The sequence below is a fragment of the Podarcis gaigeae genome, assembly GCF_964106915.1.
Source record: "Podarcis gaigeae genome assembly, chromosome: 1".
NCBI lineage: Eukaryota > Metazoa > Chordata > Lepidosauria > Squamata > Lacertidae > Podarcis > Podarcis gaigeae.
The window spans coordinates 30,235,777-30,253,882 of NC_139678.1; the positions used below are offsets into that span (position 1 = coordinate 30,235,777).

Below are 18,106 nucleotides of genomic sequence, written 5' to 3' on the forward strand. Positions count from 1 at the left end.
CCAGCTTGCCAACTAAAGCATTCTCCCTGTTTACAGCCAGTCTTTTAAAAATTTTTAAGAAAACGAAAACAGGCAGAGACTGCTACATGGCTTTGCAAAAGAACACTTGTTCCAATTGTGTGTAATGTTTACTTTCTCATTAGTTGCAAGTTTCATAAACAATGCAACCCACCAAACTTAGATTGCTTCTTTATAAGGGCCTTCCCGCAGAGATATCGCCATCAGTTCACCTCAAGGACCACATGATGGATGCCAACCTCCTTTACATCTAATCTTGAAACTTGGCTCAACTTCTCCAGCTCTGGAGGATGTCTAAACATTAAGGCTCATCTCTCAGCCACCAAAGGTTCATGGCCCCAGTAATGAATGTGATCCCTCCCCCCCCCCTTTCATTATGCATTTCTTTTGCAGATAAACTTGGCAGTTAACAAGCTAGAGAAGAGAAAAAACAAGGGATAGTTGGCGTTTGATGACAGGACCCACTATTCTAAAAAGGAATGTGTTTCAGACATTTCAACACAGGCAGCTGCTAATGGATTAATACAGGCTTCATTTTCAGTAGAATTTCACTATTTATTACCTAAAATTAGGCTCGATGTGAACTACAAAAAGAACATCCATCTTTAAATATAAATATGATCCAGTCATATTTAAAATCTTTTTCTTCTTAATTGTAGAGACACAAAAGGAGACAGGCAACAAGCATGTTGGATGGTTCCTTAAACAATGCTCCAAAAGTGTGTTTTGTTTTTGTTTTTTAAATCTGTGAACATTTTCTAACATGATATGTTTGCATTTGGCTCATAAGTGTCTGTACACATTCTGTATTGTAGTAAGACATGTTAAATATTCCACGTGTGAACTCCCACGCCCCTCCCACCCCAATTATGTTAACATACTGTAGATCTCACCTTGTCTTTGGGCCCTACAGCCCTACAGCCCCACGCCATTTTGCCTCTTCCTCCGTCCACAACTCACAAATAAAATACCGATCACAGACAACACTCCCTGGCCCTATAGCTAGAGACACCCACAGCACACCATCTTCTGAAATGTTTAATTACTTTGCAGCAGCTCACTAGTCGAGAGGAAGACCAGCTCAATCCTGCTACAGAAAGGCAGTTAAGTAAAAAGAGTTGTTTTTTTCCTTTAAGTAAAAATCTGGAAAATACTGTCTGTTAGGGGGGTGGAAGAGTAGTAAAAGGCAATCAGACTTCCTGGAAAAGATGATGGAAAATCCACAGCCAGAACAGATCCTATGGAACAAGAGAACTAGGAAACATGATGCTGTGGAGCAAGTGCTTTGCACTCTTGAAGCAGGGATGGGGAATTTGCAACCCTCCAGATGTTATTGGGCTGCAACTCCCATTATCCCTGGCCACTGACCATGCTGGCTAGGAATAGAGGGAGTCAGAAGACCATCTGGAGAGCATCAGGTTTCCCCTCACTGCTTTAAGCTGCGTCCCTTACATAATACATGAGCCCTTTTGTGAACTGTCCCCTCTCTCAGCTACTGACGAGTTCACACTGCTCTGAAAGCCAATTGAGCCCAAGGAGGCCATCAGCTAATCAACAGGGATGAGTGACGAGCGAGTATCATTTGTCGCAGCAGCATCTCAGATTCACTTACTGCCGGGGAGGGACATTTCAGCCCTGTTTGCAGAGCAGGCTTCTTTTAAGGTTGTGGCCATACTAGTCCTCCCCACATTTCAGTTTATCATCCTTTATCATCCCAGGGCATGTCTTCTGCATACACACTATCTGCAATGACCATTCCAGATGCAGAGATTCCCCCCCTCCTTTAAGTTAAGTGCTGAAATTGTTCCGACTGCACCCACAGCCACTAGCCCACCTATCCATCCATGTTTTTTGAGAAAGGGACATGGATGGAGCACTGAGACGTGCTACCACATTTAATTAACAAGGTGGCTTAAGTTTTTTTAAAAGGATTTACAGGTGCACTGGCACAAATTTTCCACTAAAAACATGGCAGACAGAAGGGCAACACAAGGGTTCAGTCAAGGACAGACATAGAAAACCCCACACATTTCATTATCTAGAATATGATAGGCAGAGGTGGTGGGCACACGGACGGACCAGAAAAGAGGGCACAAACAGTGACAGATGCACAGGACATGATGTGGCTGGTACCCCAGTTATATGTTAATATCTGCATAAAAGAAAAGGCATGGGTATACCTTAAGAATAATCAGTGTGTGATCTTTAAATGACAACAAATCAACACCTTGATAAAGAGAACGAGCAAGGGTTGTGTTGCTAAAAGAGAGGGAGCGCAAAACATCCTTTTTTCTTTAAAAGGGAGAAATACTCATCGAGTCAAGTCATATGGATCTGCTGTTTGCATCCACATCACACTCCCACCTTGAAAGGCTATGATGCTCTGCCAATGCACTCGAGACACCAGAATAGCACCAGAAAGCAAAGAGATGGAAAACTGGTCTCCAACCAATCTCTTGAATGCATCACAGTGGCCGAGGGCCACGATTAGGCCAGTTAAGATGCTACTATCCTTCATTTGGCTTCTGCATGCAAGAAATGTCTCCTGAGCTGCCTGCTATGAAGGCTCACTTCCTGGGACATCAAACCGGCCACCTTCACCTTGCTGCAGGAACTGCAGGAGAGCATTGTTCTCATCATACAAGGCACTCCATCATTTGAAACAGAAGTACAAGATGGTGGTTTCAGGGCATATGCAAAGACGGTGCTTGCTTTCTCCTCACTCCAAATCGATAAAAATATTAAAATTCTCAGAAGGTACAAATTCAAAAATTCTTCCGCAGGATTCAGCTTTTTGTTTCCAGACCCTACTTCTCCTTCTCTGAGGCCTCATACCAGCTTGATTCTTTCAGAAATAAGGGTGGAAAATATGCCCTTTAAAGGGATTAAAAGAAGTTCAGTTCCCGTTGGGCTGGCGGACACAAGGGTCTCGCCATCAACTCAGCCAAAAATACGACTTTTCTTACCAATACTGTACAACACTGCAACACTGTCTGGCAGAGTCCACTGTTTGTGCAGTTTGTTTAGCTGCTGGATTACAAAATATATATATAAAGGGGGAGGAAATCACCCCTTTAAAAGTCAGAGAAGAGAACTCCCAGAATGCCCTGTACCCCACAGAATAGTGCTCTGGGGGGGTCAGCATTGCAGGAAATACCTCCGAGGAAACCAGCACTTCATGCCCCCTGTGCCCCCTTCCCCACACATTGCGCCCCTTGTGGGCAGACTCAGTCCAAACAAGTGTCCAGAAAGCAATCCTTGAATGGTGAGAAGACTTCTTTATACTCTGATTTGGTAACCATTGAGATCCGGCATAGCTTTGGGCTCTGTAGGCTTCTTCTCTCCAGATGGTCTAAAGGGTAGGGGAGAGAAAGGGGGAAAGGGAGGAACACAAGTGAAATGGAATATTGTCATGCAGAACCTTTTCCAACTGTTAAAGAGAGGGTTGAATATGCACCTCTCAATGCCCCACCCAGCTAGTACAGTGATGGGAGGGATTTTCAGCCAGCTGGACATGCTGAATGTTCAAAGAGTAAGTTCAGGCAGAGGTCCAAGTCTTGGCTTGGCCAGCCACATTTTCAGTCCCCAACTATCCATCCGCTTTACCCTTGGGGGACCTCGGGAGAGATGGTGGCAGCTTTGGGGAAGGCTGGAAGTAGTGCTAGCTTCTTGCTAAGCTTCCCTATGGTGATCTGGCCAAGCCAGAGGGGAGTGGATGAGGTTGCAGATGGCATGGATTTATTTTCTGCTGTGCATATCAGGGAGAGAAGACCTCCTTGACTTAGAAGCAGGTCAGATGTCTGCCCCAACCCTGTGGAACACTGAAGCTGCCATCCTAACACATGCTTGCTAGGGAAGAGGTGGGGATCCTTTGACCTGGCAGATGTTTCTGGACTACAACTCCCATCAGCATCAGCAAGCATGGCCAATAGCCAGGGATGGGCAGAACTATAGTTCAGCAACATCTGGAGGACCAAAGATTCCCCACACCTCCACTGAACATAGGTGGGCTTTTGCCTAAATAAACATCTGCAGAATTGCTCTGTAGAACGGAGGGCTCCACTCAGGAGCTGCACTTAAAAGTTCAAAGATAGCAAAGAAATAAATGTAACAAAGTTGCTGGTGGGTGCTATGATCAACTTCACAACATCCAAAGAGATGGAAAGTGAGGTGTTGCTGAAGTAGCAATCAGAGGCTGTATGCACCTAAAAGATGCAAGTAAATTTTTGTGACATGTGCTTCAGCTCACAACCACCTATGAAGTTTCAAAAAGTGTGCACTGCAGATGTGTTTGCATGCTTAAACTACAATAAGTTGTTACAGCTATTGGATTTTAATTAATAGTATGTACAGTGGTACTTCGGGTTACATATGCTTCAGGTTACAGACTCCGCTAACCCAGAAATAGTACCTCGGGTTAAGAACTTTGTTTCAGGATGAGAACAGAAATCGTGCTCCGGCGGTGCAGTGGCAGCAGGAGGCCCCATTAGCTAAAGTGGTGCTTCAGGTTAAGAATAGTTTCAGGTTAAGAACGGACCTCTGGAACGAATTAAGTACTTAACCTGAGGTACCACTGTATATGCTATTACTGTTTCATATAAATCATTTTCTATATGCAATTGCTTTAACTGTTTTTATGTAGGCAACTGTTTCAAATACATTTTTATTATATTACAAATTCCTATGGAGTGTCTCAGGGGAAGTGATTCATAAGTGAAATGAATAAGAATAAATGAGGAGAGAGATGGGGACAAAAATCCCACATCAGGACTGGTCATCTACATAGAATCAACATCCTTTGTGCTCACCGCCGTTCTGTCCGGCTGTTGCGACGATGTGGACTGGATTGGCTTCGCTGTGGGGATGACACATCCTTCTTCCTATCCTTGGTGGGCGATGGTGGCCCTGTTCCTTTGCTGATCTAGGAGGAGGAAAGTGACAATGAGCAGTTGAAGCCATTATGTTCTTCCCATAGCAGCCATGTAAATTCACATCCAACAAGTGCAGTAAACATTACGAGCAAGGAGAAGGAGGTTGCGGCAGAGAATGCTAACACTAAGCATCTATGTATAGCTCCTTCTGAAATGTTCAAAGCACATAACCAATATGCTGCATTAACCCACCTTCTTCAACTTGCAAATCTCCAGATGTTTGGGACTACAACTCTCACCATCTAGGACCATTGGTCACGCTGGCTGGGGCTGATTGGAGATATAGGCCCAAACAGGAATGCACCAGGATGGGGAGAGCCAAGTTTTACATTCATACCTTGGTTTTCAAACAGCTTAGGTCTCAAATGTTTCGGCTCCCGAATGCCGCAAACTTGGAAGTGACTGTTCTGGTTTGCAAACTATTTTTGGAAGCCGAACATCCGATGGGACTTCCGCAACTGCAGAGCATGGCGGAGTAGGATTTGAATCAGGGATGGCCCAGTTCATATTCTTGGCCATTTTTACTGTGCCAACTCTTGGTTGTTCTGCATGCATTTTACTACAGTGTGAGCTGTCTTGCATCATCTAACATCAACGCCTTATTAATTTAAAGCATTTTGTCTTTGCTTTTCCACTAGAAAGTCTCCCAGAGTGACTTAGGTATGATCAGTAAAACTGGTCAATGCCCAGATGCTTACAATCTAAAAAGACACCAAACAAAAAGGAGATAGGAAGGAGGGGGGGGCACGGGAAAGCAAATTACACACCAATTCTTACAGAAATATAGTAGCTATTGTGTAATGACCAACTGGAATATAAAACAGTTCAGGGAGAGAAGGAACCAAAGCAAGCTGCTCTCTCAGAGAGAGAGAGAGAGTAGCCCTGGCTCCGTCTGCTGCAGCCTGATGGAATCCTAGGTACATCTACAGAATAAACAAGATACTGCGGCTATCAGTTTGTTAATAAAAACACAACATAAAAATGGAGTAAACAGACAGATCTGAGACCTGGATCAATGGAGAAGCAAACAGTTCTCCTCTCCTTTCCATTCCTTAGCGCATTTCTGCCTAGCACTCAAGAGACTCTTAAAGACTTTGCCCTAAAGCATGGCATATAAAATTCATTAACAGGCATCCAGGTAAGAGAATTCAAGGACAGCAAACACGGCGTCCTCCACAAATCCCATCAGACCTTGTCAGCATGGCCAATGGTCAGGCATGATTGGAGCTAATTGTAGGAGGGGAGAGGAAGTGTTTGGTTTGGTTTGGTTTGGTTTGTTCTTTTTCTTATTATGTATTTTGCGTTTTTACCTTGTATTTTTATGCTGTGAACCACCCCTGAGATCTACGGATGAAGAGCAGTATACAAATTTAATGAATAATGATGATAATGGTCATGATACAGTGGTGCCTCGCAAGACGAAATTAATTCATTCCACGAGTCTTTTCGTCTTGCGATGTTTTTCGTCTTGCGAAGCACAGTCCGTTGCAACTGCGCCTCTTCAAGCGGCTTTAGGAAAAAAGCGAACAAACTCGCAAGACGTTTTCGTCTTGCGAAGCAAGCCCATAGGGAAATTCGTCTTGCGAAGGGACGCAAAAACCGAAAAACCCTTTCATTTTGCGAGGCATTCATCTTGCGGGGCACCACTGTAGTAATTGTCCAACAACCTCTGGAGGGAAACATGTTGGCTACCCCTGAACTAGACAAACTCAACCGAGGGCTTTTGGCTTTAAGGCTTGACCCCAGCAAACAGAACTCAGCGTTAATAAACTACTCGCAAGGTAACACCACCTCCCACCCTCTCACCTTCAGCCTCATGTCACGGGAATGCCTCTCAAGCTCCTTGCGGAAGTCCTCACGGCCCAGCTTCTCCACATCCAAGATGGAGTGCTTCCACTCAATCTGCTCCACACTATGTGGGTCATGGGACACACACTGGCCAAGCTTCACCTTTTTTAGGGTGTGCCAACAGCGCCGGTAGGCCTCCTCATAGTCAAAGATCAGTTCGCTCAGCGTGCGGAAGGTGGGCGCTTTGTACATGAGATCCTCACGCCGACTAATGCCCAGGGCACCGTAGCGGCCCCCAAAGTTCACTCCCAGCACAATATGGCGGAAGTAGTTCCCTGAGAAGTAGGTTTTGAAGCTGATGGGGAAACGCTCCAGGGTTGGCATGTTGTTGGTGAGGTAACTGTGAATGGTGAAGTATTCAGGAAACAGGTGGTACAACAGAAAGAAGAATATAGTAAGGGCCCTTCCCCACATCTCCAACAATATCTTAGCCACCTTGGTTGATTATGTCCTACTCTTAGGACTACGCAAATAGGTAGATCTAGATAGCAAACCCCATTGATCTCACCTGAAGATACAAGCTGAACAGACCTGTCTGCTTTGGAGGGACCTTCTCCTCTAAGTGATATCCACATGCAGTCATGTACTTGGGCACAGTCCTGAAGCATCAGCGGACCAAAAAGGCTATTTGGTACAAAGCTCATTTGGTTCTTCTTGGTTGAGACACAAGAGAACTCCCTGCCTGAGGAAACTCACCATGCCCTTCCTTGATGTCGGTCTTTTGTCACCTCCTGAATATTTTTATTTTTTTTATTATGGTAAGAATTTGTTCCCCCAAATAGAATGCTTGGTAATACCAGATGTATTTTGCTAGCTGGTTTGACAGGACATGACATGGTGGGCTTCAAATGCTACAGTATTAAAGCCATCCTGTTGAAATTACTGTGCTTGAACTGATATGCACATACTCTCCTGAGAGAAAAGGATACATTCCCAGGATCACAGCTTCCAGACACTTGATTGGCAGAGCCTCTTTTGTCATTTCTTTGGCCAGATCCATCAGCCTATGGAACAAGACAACAGGAGGAGCAAGAAAATTAAGGGGGGGAGCTAGTGTCAAGCAGAACATAGGTAGAGAGAATGGTTTGGGAGAAGACAGAATGGTCTGGTCACACAAGAACAGAGGGAAAACCCTTTGCTTGGTTCAGACTCAGTTCCTCACCACATCCCTCTCCCTCACTGATGACACACAGTTTCCCTTCAATAATTCAGTGACAATTCATCTTCCAAGCCAGACTGCATCCTGCACATATATTTGGATTAATTTCTATTTTGATCAAACCCGTGGTGTTCCTCTTCTGTTATTCAATGTCCCAAGGTAGGAGGAACAAGTGCAAGGTGGAACGGAAGTCTGCAAAAAGCCACGCGTAATCAGGAATGTGCAGCTCCAGTGTTCGTTAAATGAGTTTAATGTCTTTATGTAAGCAAGACATCAATAATGACAGAGGTTCTGAGATACTATGCTGCATGGAGTTCAGGTATACTGAAGCAGGGAGTATATGGACTGTGTAAGGCTTATAAATCCAGAAAATAAAGACAGAACCTTGCTCTTTACAGACTATTATGCATACTTTCCAGGACCCTGATTAATGGGTCCTCAGCATCTGGAAGAGTACTGTGCTCTTGTACTGTAGTTTGTACTCCCAGCAGCTGCATCCAACTTAAAGAGTTCAGTTTTTGTGCTGTGCCTCCCCTGAGAGGCAAGTCATTGAGACTTCAGCCAACAAAGAGCTCAGCCTGGGCCTTTTGGCCAGCCTCAGTAGAGTCTTCAGAGAAGGTAAGATCCAACAGGGATGACTTCAGAGTGATAGTACTTACCCAGTCAAAGGCCTGCTTTTCTTGATTTCAAAGAACTGTGTCCCAGTGTGATTGTACCTGGGAACAAGGAATTAAGGGCCACACAGCTTGGAAGAGGTGACGGAAGGGGGGAAAGTTGCTACAATCACAAAACTCCTAGCTAGCAAAGCATCAACAGCACAAAAACAACAAAAAGAGAAATTGGGTGCTCTGGGACAAACTAGATGTAATGCTAAATGCATAATTAGAAACCATGCCAAGGCTGTTGCTTTTATGATTTAATAGCAAGTCCATAGCTCCCAATTTTCATCAGGGCTGCAGTTGTGCATGGAGAAGTTTAACCCTTCTCCCTCTGGCCACAATACTAATGAAATTCTATCCCCTCTCTGGCCATGCAGCCACAGAAAAGCTCCCACTGCTGCCAGTTGCAGTTATGGGCACCTACACGGTTGGCTTTTAGCATAGCCAAGAGCCTTCAGCAACATGTTAAATCCCTCTTCCTTACCAAAGCTAGGCAGAGGAGAGCACATTATCTCCTGTCCCTGACCTTCCTCAAAGAATTAAATGTAGAGTTCCTCCTTTTGGATTGCACAATGGGCATCAAGTAAAATGCATTTCTCATACCAGAAGCCTGCAATGGATTAACTTCATCTTGCTTACACAGAGGATGCTGAGATGCCAAGGGAACAAACAAAAGGAAGCTAGTTTTAGATGGCAAAACCACAAACAGCAGTTTTCTTTTGGGAGGGGACTGGGCTTCTTTCCCCAGTTGGTCTAAAGTGCCAAGCAGGCAGAATTTTTTTTTTTTTGTGGTCAAAGCAGGGAACTTGCCCGGCTTCCCTTTTTATTCCTTGGCAATGTGGCAGAGGTTAAAAGGATACTGAAGCTCCCTGATATAACGCTGTACAGCTTCCAGGCGCTCAGGGATAAGAGTGGACGGCTGGAGCGTAGGCACACTTGGTATGGGAATCTGTGCATAAGAGGGGGAGGGTGGAGGCAAGGTATGAGATCACCAAACAGACATCAACTTACAGACACAGCCCACACAGCCCACACCCAGACACAGCACCGAAGGCACATTGAATCATCGTTCCACAGAACCACACGGAATAGCTCATTTTTATTACCGGTCACCTGTGGTTAGTAATGCAGAGCAAGAAAGCAAGAGAGAATTATTCCATTTTCAGATAAGCTAAAAGAGAAGTCTGATTATTTCAAGAAATTCTCAAAAAAGGAAAGAGCTGTGATATGCAGGATGAGCTGGGAGGATACCACAAAGTGATTTGGAAAGCAGTTGCAGCAGAAATAAAAAATGTGCATCACAGACTTAAGGAGTGTTATGCCAACGTTAACAAGTAGCAGCAGCAAGTAGATGCAGGTGAAATGGACAGATTATTCCTGTGAATGAGGAACACATTTCACATCTCTTAGGGAACAACAGCGCAGGAGTCCCAGCTAGCAGTATCACGCAGTCACTCTTGGCAGAAGGTGATTAAAATGAAGGGTAGGAATTAGAGAACCTACAGCCGCTCCTAGTGCTGTAGAGCTTGTTACTATTGAAGATGATGAGCTGTGGTCTGAAAGCTAAGCATGCTAAACGCACGGAGACCAGCCCTTAGGCAGAGCCATTAAAGGTCTATGACTTCAGGTGGGTGCAACATTTAGCAGTTATTAGTTTCTCCAGAAAGGGTGTGTACCGGAGAAAGAGAAAACGGAGAGCTGAAATGTACTTGCCAAGCAAAGTCATAATGCTAATTGGGCTTCCAGAAATGCAGTGCAGGCACTTGGGCATTTTTAAGGTGTAAGAGCTGTACAGCAGAGAACTGCCTTGGAGATTCCAGATTTTTTTCTTTTTTAAAATCAACAACACACTCCTTAAGCCAAGGAGCTAAGCTACAGGTAGCAAGTGAATGGTGGAGGCACAAAAACCTAAAAACAAGCAAACCTCCACACACAACCTTCCAAATACTAAAAGAGTTGCTAGTTAACCTAATCCATACAGAAGTTGTGCCTTATCTAAATTGCAGCTGTGCTAAAAAACAGTACTCTTAGTTGCTTCCTCCTCTGCTGGAAGAAGCAGAAGTTGCTGTTGCTGCTTCTCCCCATCTGCTTTACCTCACACATATGCAGTGGCGTAGCATGGGGGGTGCAGGGGGGGCCGGCTGCACCAGGCGCAACATCTGGGGGTTAGGGTTAGGGGGCGCAAATCCACGGGTTAGGGGGTGCAAATTACTTGCCTTGCCCCGGGTGCTGACAACCCACGCTACGCCACTGCACATATGAAATATTCCCAGTGTAACTGAAACCACTTAAAAGTGCAGAAGAATCTCCTAATACCTATAACTAGTCCTTCACTTAAGCAATTAAACTGATGAGGAATCCAGTATACTCTACACAAACCTGGGCCTGGAGCCCGGACTAGGTTAAGGTTTCCTCTTTATCCAGGATCCTAGTCTTCACTTAGTGAAAGGGAGGGAGGGCAGAATGAGAGACAGTAATCTGTCCCTTTTATCTCAGAGCTAACTGATAAGCTGTGTTAATGCTTTGTTGGGACACTGCCCTGCTGCTTTCCACTCAAAATATGTCCAAGCAAAAGCTTTAATTGATCCAAGCAACTGCTAAAAGGAAACATAAATCTGTGGCTGCTAGCCCTTTCTGAAGAGCTTTGAAAAGCAGAGTGTCATGCTCATGGCTACTCAGTGAAGTCAGCAACACAGCCTAGGAGAGACAGTGTGCTTGTCCACATCAGAGAAAAATGTGGATTTGCACCTGCCTTTCTCCCCTTTAATGTAGGGGTGTCCACATGATGTCCTCCCCCCCTTTAAATGCATGGCTGTTTGGTCTTAGACATTTTGGATTTTTTTCAAGGATTGAAAGCCTGTTAAGTTTGATTCCTGAGCCAGTTAACATGTTTAGGAATTGTTTCACCACATTCAGGGGAATATCTGAAAGGAAGCAGAAAAGTTTGCATGTAATAAGATGGTCCCCACGTGGGCTGGCAATGTGCAACCACTGTAGGATACCAACAGAGATAACTGGGCACCTAATGCCACATTAAAGTGGTCAAGGTTTAGAGGGGCCCCAACCAAGACAATGCTTTACTGGAGAGTCTACATTGTAGAAGATTTGCAAAGCATATATATTTCCTCAGAGGCAGGACAGTGAACACCATTGTTAGTTTGCAACCGCTCCCACACAAAATACTCTCGTTGCATTTTGCAATACAGACAAAACCATAAATCTAAGTGTGAATTCCTGGCATTGAACTGCTAGACTTGCCAGCCACCCATGTTTGACTCTAAGAACTTGGGACTGGATCTCATCCAGATATGAAGTCTACAGAAAAAAGTATTAAAGAGATGCTTTGGAACTGTGGAGATTTGGCAGGTCTAGTGTGTTCTAGCATTAAATCTCAAAGCATCTACAGAAAACATTTGGCAATAATATACAATGATAAAGTATTATGTACCTTTAATGTGGTCTTAGGTGATACATAATATAGCCCAGTAATAACTCTGAGATGCACTTTTGTTCACTTCTTTCATAATAAACAAGTCCTTCTGGATCTTCTATAACCATATTCCCAAATCTCCCCTTAAGGACCTCTCTGTACCTTAATATAATCAATGGAGGCCCCTTTTTAAAGTGTTCCTTCAACCTCAAGCACAGAGAGTTACTCCATGGATGCAGCCATGACCCTACTTCATCCCAACTGAGGAACACCTCCATGGCACCTACTTAATTGGCCTTTCTGCACACCACAACTTTTTGTTCTCCCGCAACTATTTAACATTGTCCCATTTTAAAATAACATTTTAATATTAATTACATTGAACAATTTATACTTTTTTTTTAACCTTTTGCAGCTGGGCTGTTTTTAGCTTTCTGAGATCAAGACCACTTGATACAAGTGGCTGTGGCTGCTATTATATTTTGCTCTCTGTGCTCATTATGGATGATATGGTGGCATTTGGATGGTCTTTTATCTATTTTCTTCTTCTTCTTTAAAAACTTGTCCAAAAACTTCCTACACATCACCCAGAGAATTGTGTATTGGATTTTTTAGAATAAAAAAATTATGGAAAGCTACCCAACCTTACTAAAGAGCATGAGGAAGGGAAAGACAGCATTGGGGGCGTTGCAATGCCAGCTGGCTGAGTTGGGTGAGCCAAGGGAGACAGCAGTCTGGGGAGAGCAAGCACAGATGGAAAGCTAGCACTCTTGAAATGGGGAAGTAGAGTGGACCCCACTTAATACTGCTTGCACTTGCTATTAACAGCTGTTTTGTCTGAGGCAAACATGCTAACCATCTGCCATACATGGTAACTGCAGCCAAGGTCCCACTCATGCATGTAGTCCTCAGCATGGAAACTACTTGAAAATGCAGCCATGTGGCAAACCTTCTGGTTTTGGCACCTTTAACTGCTTGCTACCATTGCAAACCCCTGGAAGCTTTTCCCCGCGGTTGGTGCACAACAGGGATCCCGTCACATGCTACTGAGGAATCTCCCTAGATCAAGGGTGTGGAGAACGTAGCTGAAGATGTATGGGTAGCTCTCCAGGCGACTGGCAGTTAGGGATGTACAAAGGTATTGCTTCTCATCCTGCCCCATATCAGTTACACGCAGCACTGTTTCCATTCCACTGCAGTTTGACTTCTGCCAAAAACTGCTACATAATTTACTGTGTAAATTATTCAAGTTATGTTGTCACTGTGTTATTGCGCCTCATTCATTTCAGTGCAAAGGAAACACAATACATATTGTTTGTGGACTAAAAGAAACCACAGCAGTGAATATTGATTGTATTCACTGGATTGATTTCTACTTTGCACATGGGGTGAATAAGCGAACTTTGGCCATTTCTGTTCCTGTTTCTATTTTAGTTGAAATTCGTCAGCATCCTAATTTCCAGTAGACCAGCAAGAGCTTCTGACTGCCAACTGTCTAACACTAGGAACACCCTGAAAGCTCTCCTACCTCAAATTTTGTTCTGGTGGTGGGGGCGGGAATGCTTGAGGTGGGGTTAATGTTTTTGTGAAAGAACTTGTGTGCCAGATTCTGGTACTGGCCACAAATTCCTGGGCTGAGCACGTGCTTAAAGGTATCTGGTCCACCCCGAACCCATTCTCTGCACCTCAGGATTTGGACTGCAGGATTCTATTAAAAATCCCAGCCGCCCAAGCCCACTGGACTAAGGGCTGAGACTGTTAAGATTTGTGGCATTCACATTTTGTCTGCTTCCATTAAATGTTACACTACTTGATCTGATACAAGTCGGCACCTACAACTCTTTTGCAGCTCTTTTTCCTGAATCTTCCCTATGCACTTAGTGTCTAGATCACTTCAGGCACCTTGACTAAGCTCAGACCACGATACATGTTGACGGCTACTAGTCATTTTTGCCACAACATAATAAGATGGCTGCTCTGATCTGGAATTTGGTTTCTTACGTTGGTTCATTTCAGAGACACCTTCAGCACACAGCAAGTAAGAGCAATCCTTAGTCTGTGGGTGTGTACACACATACAACGGTAAAGTGCATTTGCTGCCTTCCCTTCTGCAAATGCATCTTCTGGTCTGTGTACACACTTTGTTGCCTTCATACAGGTGGCATACTGCTCTCTTGGTGTTCAGAAAGCACCTTTTGGTTAGAACCGTTATAAGTAGTCGTACGTTTTACAATGCATTCTGAAGCATTTCTTGTGTGGAAGCTGAGAGCGCCTTCCCTGAGAACCTCCTGTTGGTGAAGGTTTTATGATGTTTTGGGGCTTAACTCGTGTAGCCACTCCTCCACACTTTCATGGAGATTCATCTGAGAAATACCCAACCCATTCGGTGTCCTGGACTACCTCAAAGATCATGCTTTAGCCCCACTCCCCCCAATATATACCAGTATACTGATTCTTCAATCTTTGGAGAGTCACATAGGTTTCACTAATATTTTATTCTTTAAAAGGAAGGGCAGAAATAGCCTCCAATAAGTGATTGTGCCCTTTCAAAACACAGGTGGAAACAGCAACCAATAACTCTTTCTCCTCTGTACTTGAACACAAGTGGAAAGGAGTTGGCTTCCTCCACTGCATTTAAAAATAATAATAATCCCCAGAGTTTATCAAAATCCCAAAGCTTTGATCGGCTTAATGTTGCAATGGCTATAAACTTTTCCCACTAAAAGCCGTATTATCTGACGTCTTATGGCGGCAGGTCAACAGATTTGAAGCTTTTCTATTTTGTGCATTGCCCTTTAACAAAATGTAGTTGCCCTTTAAAAACCACAATGTCTCCAGTGGAATCAAATGGTGTAACAGGGAGCCTGAAGTGCCTTTTTGCACTCCTCTTTCAATAAATGAAACTGTTGTAATGTTGCGTGCCTGGTGGCAGGACAAGGGAGACTTTGAGACCTTTTCATATCATACTGTAAGCATCAAGAGTAGTATACTAGCCTCATCCGTCCAGTATAAAAATTATGGCAAAACTTTTCCTAATACAGTCTCTTCCTCAAAACGGTTCCTTTTCTAGACCAAATTAGTTGCAGTATGCCTATTCTGTAGCCCTTTTGCAAGTCAGTTCTCAACACCCAGTTATACAGTCTTGGATGATGATGTGCATGTTATTCAGTTACTTTACCCCAGCACAGGTCCCAACCTCATATGCTTTCAGCATTAATATTTCAACAAAGTTGTTCAAAAGCCGGATAGTGCTATCAGAGGCTACTTGAGTTACCTCAATCACTCATGCACACAAAGGGCACTTCTGGAGCCAATCTGAGCACACTCCTCATCAAAACAGGCAGCATTCCCAAAGATTGTTCCAAGAATTCTGCATTCCCTTGTGCTGCTATGGAAGATCCTGACTCCATTAACAAACAAGAAGTCGCTAATGTAGACGACACAAAAACATCAAAGACCTGTTGATACCATCTCAGGTATGCAAAGGCAGAACCCCAGCAGTTTGCATGCTCACTCTGCAGTTCACCTCCTTCCTCACTATGAATTAGAATCATAGAATCATAGAATAGAATCATAGAGTTGGAAGAGACCACAAGGGCCATCGAGTCCAACCCCCTGCCAAGCAGGAAACACCATCAGAGCACTCCTGACATATGGTTGTCAAGCCTCTGCTTAAAGACCTCCAAAGAAGGAGACTCCACCACACTCCTTGGCAGCCAATTCCACTGTCGAACAGCTCTTACTGTCAGGAAGTTCTTCCTAATGTTTAGGTGGAATCTTCTTTCTTGTAGTTTCTTGATATTGTAGAATCTTGACATTGCCGGGTTTCAATCCCAGATTCCCCTCCCCCCTCCATCTTCCTGTTTCATTCATTCGCTAGCCTGTAACTCCGAGATTCAGCTCACGCCTGCACAAAAGAACTCCCTCTCACCTTGGGCAGGTCACTGGCTCCCCGGATCCTCAGGGCCACCCTTTCTCCCTCGGGGTGGATCTTGGCCACGTGCTTCCACATCCTCTCCCAGGTGGCCTCGTTGACGGGCAGCCCGCCTCGGTTGACGAAGAAAGGGACCCCTCCATCTCGGAGATCTTCCTCCGCATCTTCTTCCTGCTCCTCGTCTCTCTGCGCCACCCCTTCGCTGGCCTCGGACCTCCGATGCGCGGCCGCGCCGCTCCCGCCGCCGTCCACTCTGCCGCCCGACATGCCGGCGGCCGCATCCACCGGCTCGGCGTCCCGCTCGCTTAGGGCGCCTCCGCGCCGCCCGGCCTCTGGCGCTTGCTGGGGCCCGAGCTGGCCGCTGCTGGAGACATGGCAGTTAGCGAGCCGAGGCCCTTGAAGACAGACGAGACAAAGAGGGTGTGGCTCATTCACGCCCGGAGCCCGCAGCGCCCAGGGAGCCCAGGGCCAAACTCGCCCGCCCGCCAGGAGGGCGAAGGAGCCCCGAAGCGATTGCACGAAATCGCTCTCCGTTCACATGCAGGGGCGCAGCAATGATGCGGATTTAGGGGTTTTTGGGGGGGTGGGAGAAATGCATACTTAAAAAAATATGTTCCTAATTCTTATTCGATCTGCAATGCCTCACTCACCTAGCAGGGCATCGCCAGCCAGTAGAGCAGCAAGTCCACGAAACCATCCCAAGGGAGCCCCAACGGAGAGACTCGCCACCCGCCCGCCCGCCCGGCGGCTGAGAGAAGCTAAACAAAAGGCGGCGGCGGCGGCGACGGGACTCAGGCGCAGGCGAGCGGAGGAGCCGCTCTTCTGCTGGCTGCAGAAGGGGAGAGAGGGAGGGAGGGAGAGGGAGGCGGGGGTGGTCCTCCTCCTCCCCCTCTCGGGGTCCTTCTGAGGCGCAGCCCAAAGCCGGCCGGCTGCGAGGCAGGTGAGCTCAGCTCCTGTCACAATGCCAAGAGCGCGGCTGCGGGGCGAGGCGCGCGCGCGCGGGAGAGAAGCCGGGGAAGGGGCGCGCGCTCGCTCGCTCGCTCTTTTCCTCTCGGCCAGACCCGCTAGCCGTGTGTGCGGCTGAGCCGGAGGGACAAAGGCCCGCCGCCCGCCCGCTCTGAGGCAGCGGCTCTCTTTGCCCGCTGGACAACAAGGAGGAAGAGGAGGAGGAGCCGGCGGGGCAGATGCTGCTGCTGCGCGCAAGGGCCGCGGTCTGCGGAACCTGCAGGCGGCGCCTCGGGCCCAGGCGCTCGCGCAAAAAATAGATAAGAACTGGCTCAAGCGCCCGAGGGCGACACCGGGGGGCGGCCGCCGCTGGGTCTCCCTCCCTCCAGCCCACCCGCCCCTGAAGCCAAACTCGCCCTGCGCATGCGTTTCTTCCTGGCGGCCGCGGCTAGTTAAAGGGACAGTGACACCCCCCCCCCCCGCGCCAAATCAAGCAGGCTGCTGCAATTTTGGTTGTAGCCAGAGCGGCGGAGGAGAGAGGAAGGGGTGTCTCTCAGCCCAAAGCCCCCTTCTTGCCTTCCCTTTCTAAAGCTGTATGCAAGACGCGCGCTCTGCTGCGTATTCTTAGCCCTGGATTTTGGGAACGGATTGTTGTTACAGTGGCGCTCTGTACATGCCCAGAGGCAATTGTCTTCAGTTTTTACTTCGCTTGCTCCAGGGCGGAGCTCTCTGGCTTTGAGTACAGGCTTCTGGATTGGGGCGGGCATTGTTTTTGTTCGTTATTGTTCTATATAGAATTGTGTTTTTATATTGTAAACTGTCCTGTGATCTTCCAATGAATGAATGAATGAATTATTCTTTTCTGTATCTGCTTAAAACATTTTAGTTCAGGCACGCCTATCCAGACAGGTAGAAATTGCATGTGTTTTATCTTCTTTTTAGGTAACGTTGGTTTTAACCAGCGCTGAAATGTTATAGATACCAGTTTTTAATTGTTTTTATAATCAAAAATTGTAATTTTTATATTTTTGTTCACTGCTTAGAGGGTTTTCTGACAATCAAGCAGTATATAAATTTTGTTAACTGAAATAAAAGATAAGAGCTACACTATTGTACAAATACATATTAATGCTTGTGTTTCAGTTCAGATTCCCAACCAATGACTGAATGGGTTTCCCCCCA

General features: G+C 45.9%; 1 protein-coding gene across 3 annotated transcripts; it reads right to left on the reverse strand.

The window, feature by feature from the left end:
- Positions 1–552: 552 nt before the first annotated feature.
- VASH1 (vasohibin 1) lies at positions 553–17,332 on the reverse strand. Of its 3 annotated transcripts, none has more exons than XM_083736749.1 (8): positions 16,630–17,332; positions 15,977–16,340; positions 9,476–9,564; positions 8,616–8,672; positions 7,727–7,801; positions 6,756–7,137; positions 4,827–4,939; positions 553–3,370 (listed from the first exon to the last, which is right to left on the reverse strand). In XM_083736749.1, the coding sequence occupies exons 1-8, from the start codon at positions 16,674–16,676 to the stop codon at positions 3,298–3,300; spliced, it is 1,200 nt and encodes a 399-aa protein (XP_083592875.1). In that variant the 5' UTR covers positions 16,677–17,332; the 3' UTR covers positions 553–3,297. The 3 variants fall into 3 exon arrangements, with proteins under 3 accessions (XP_083592875.1, XP_083592873.1, XP_083592874.1); XM_083736747.1 differs by having other exon boundaries at positions 15,977–16,374; positions 16,630–17,326; XM_083736748.1 differs by having other exon boundaries at positions 15,977–16,343; positions 16,630–16,939.
- Between the last annotated feature and the right edge of the window lie 774 nt (positions 17,333–18,106).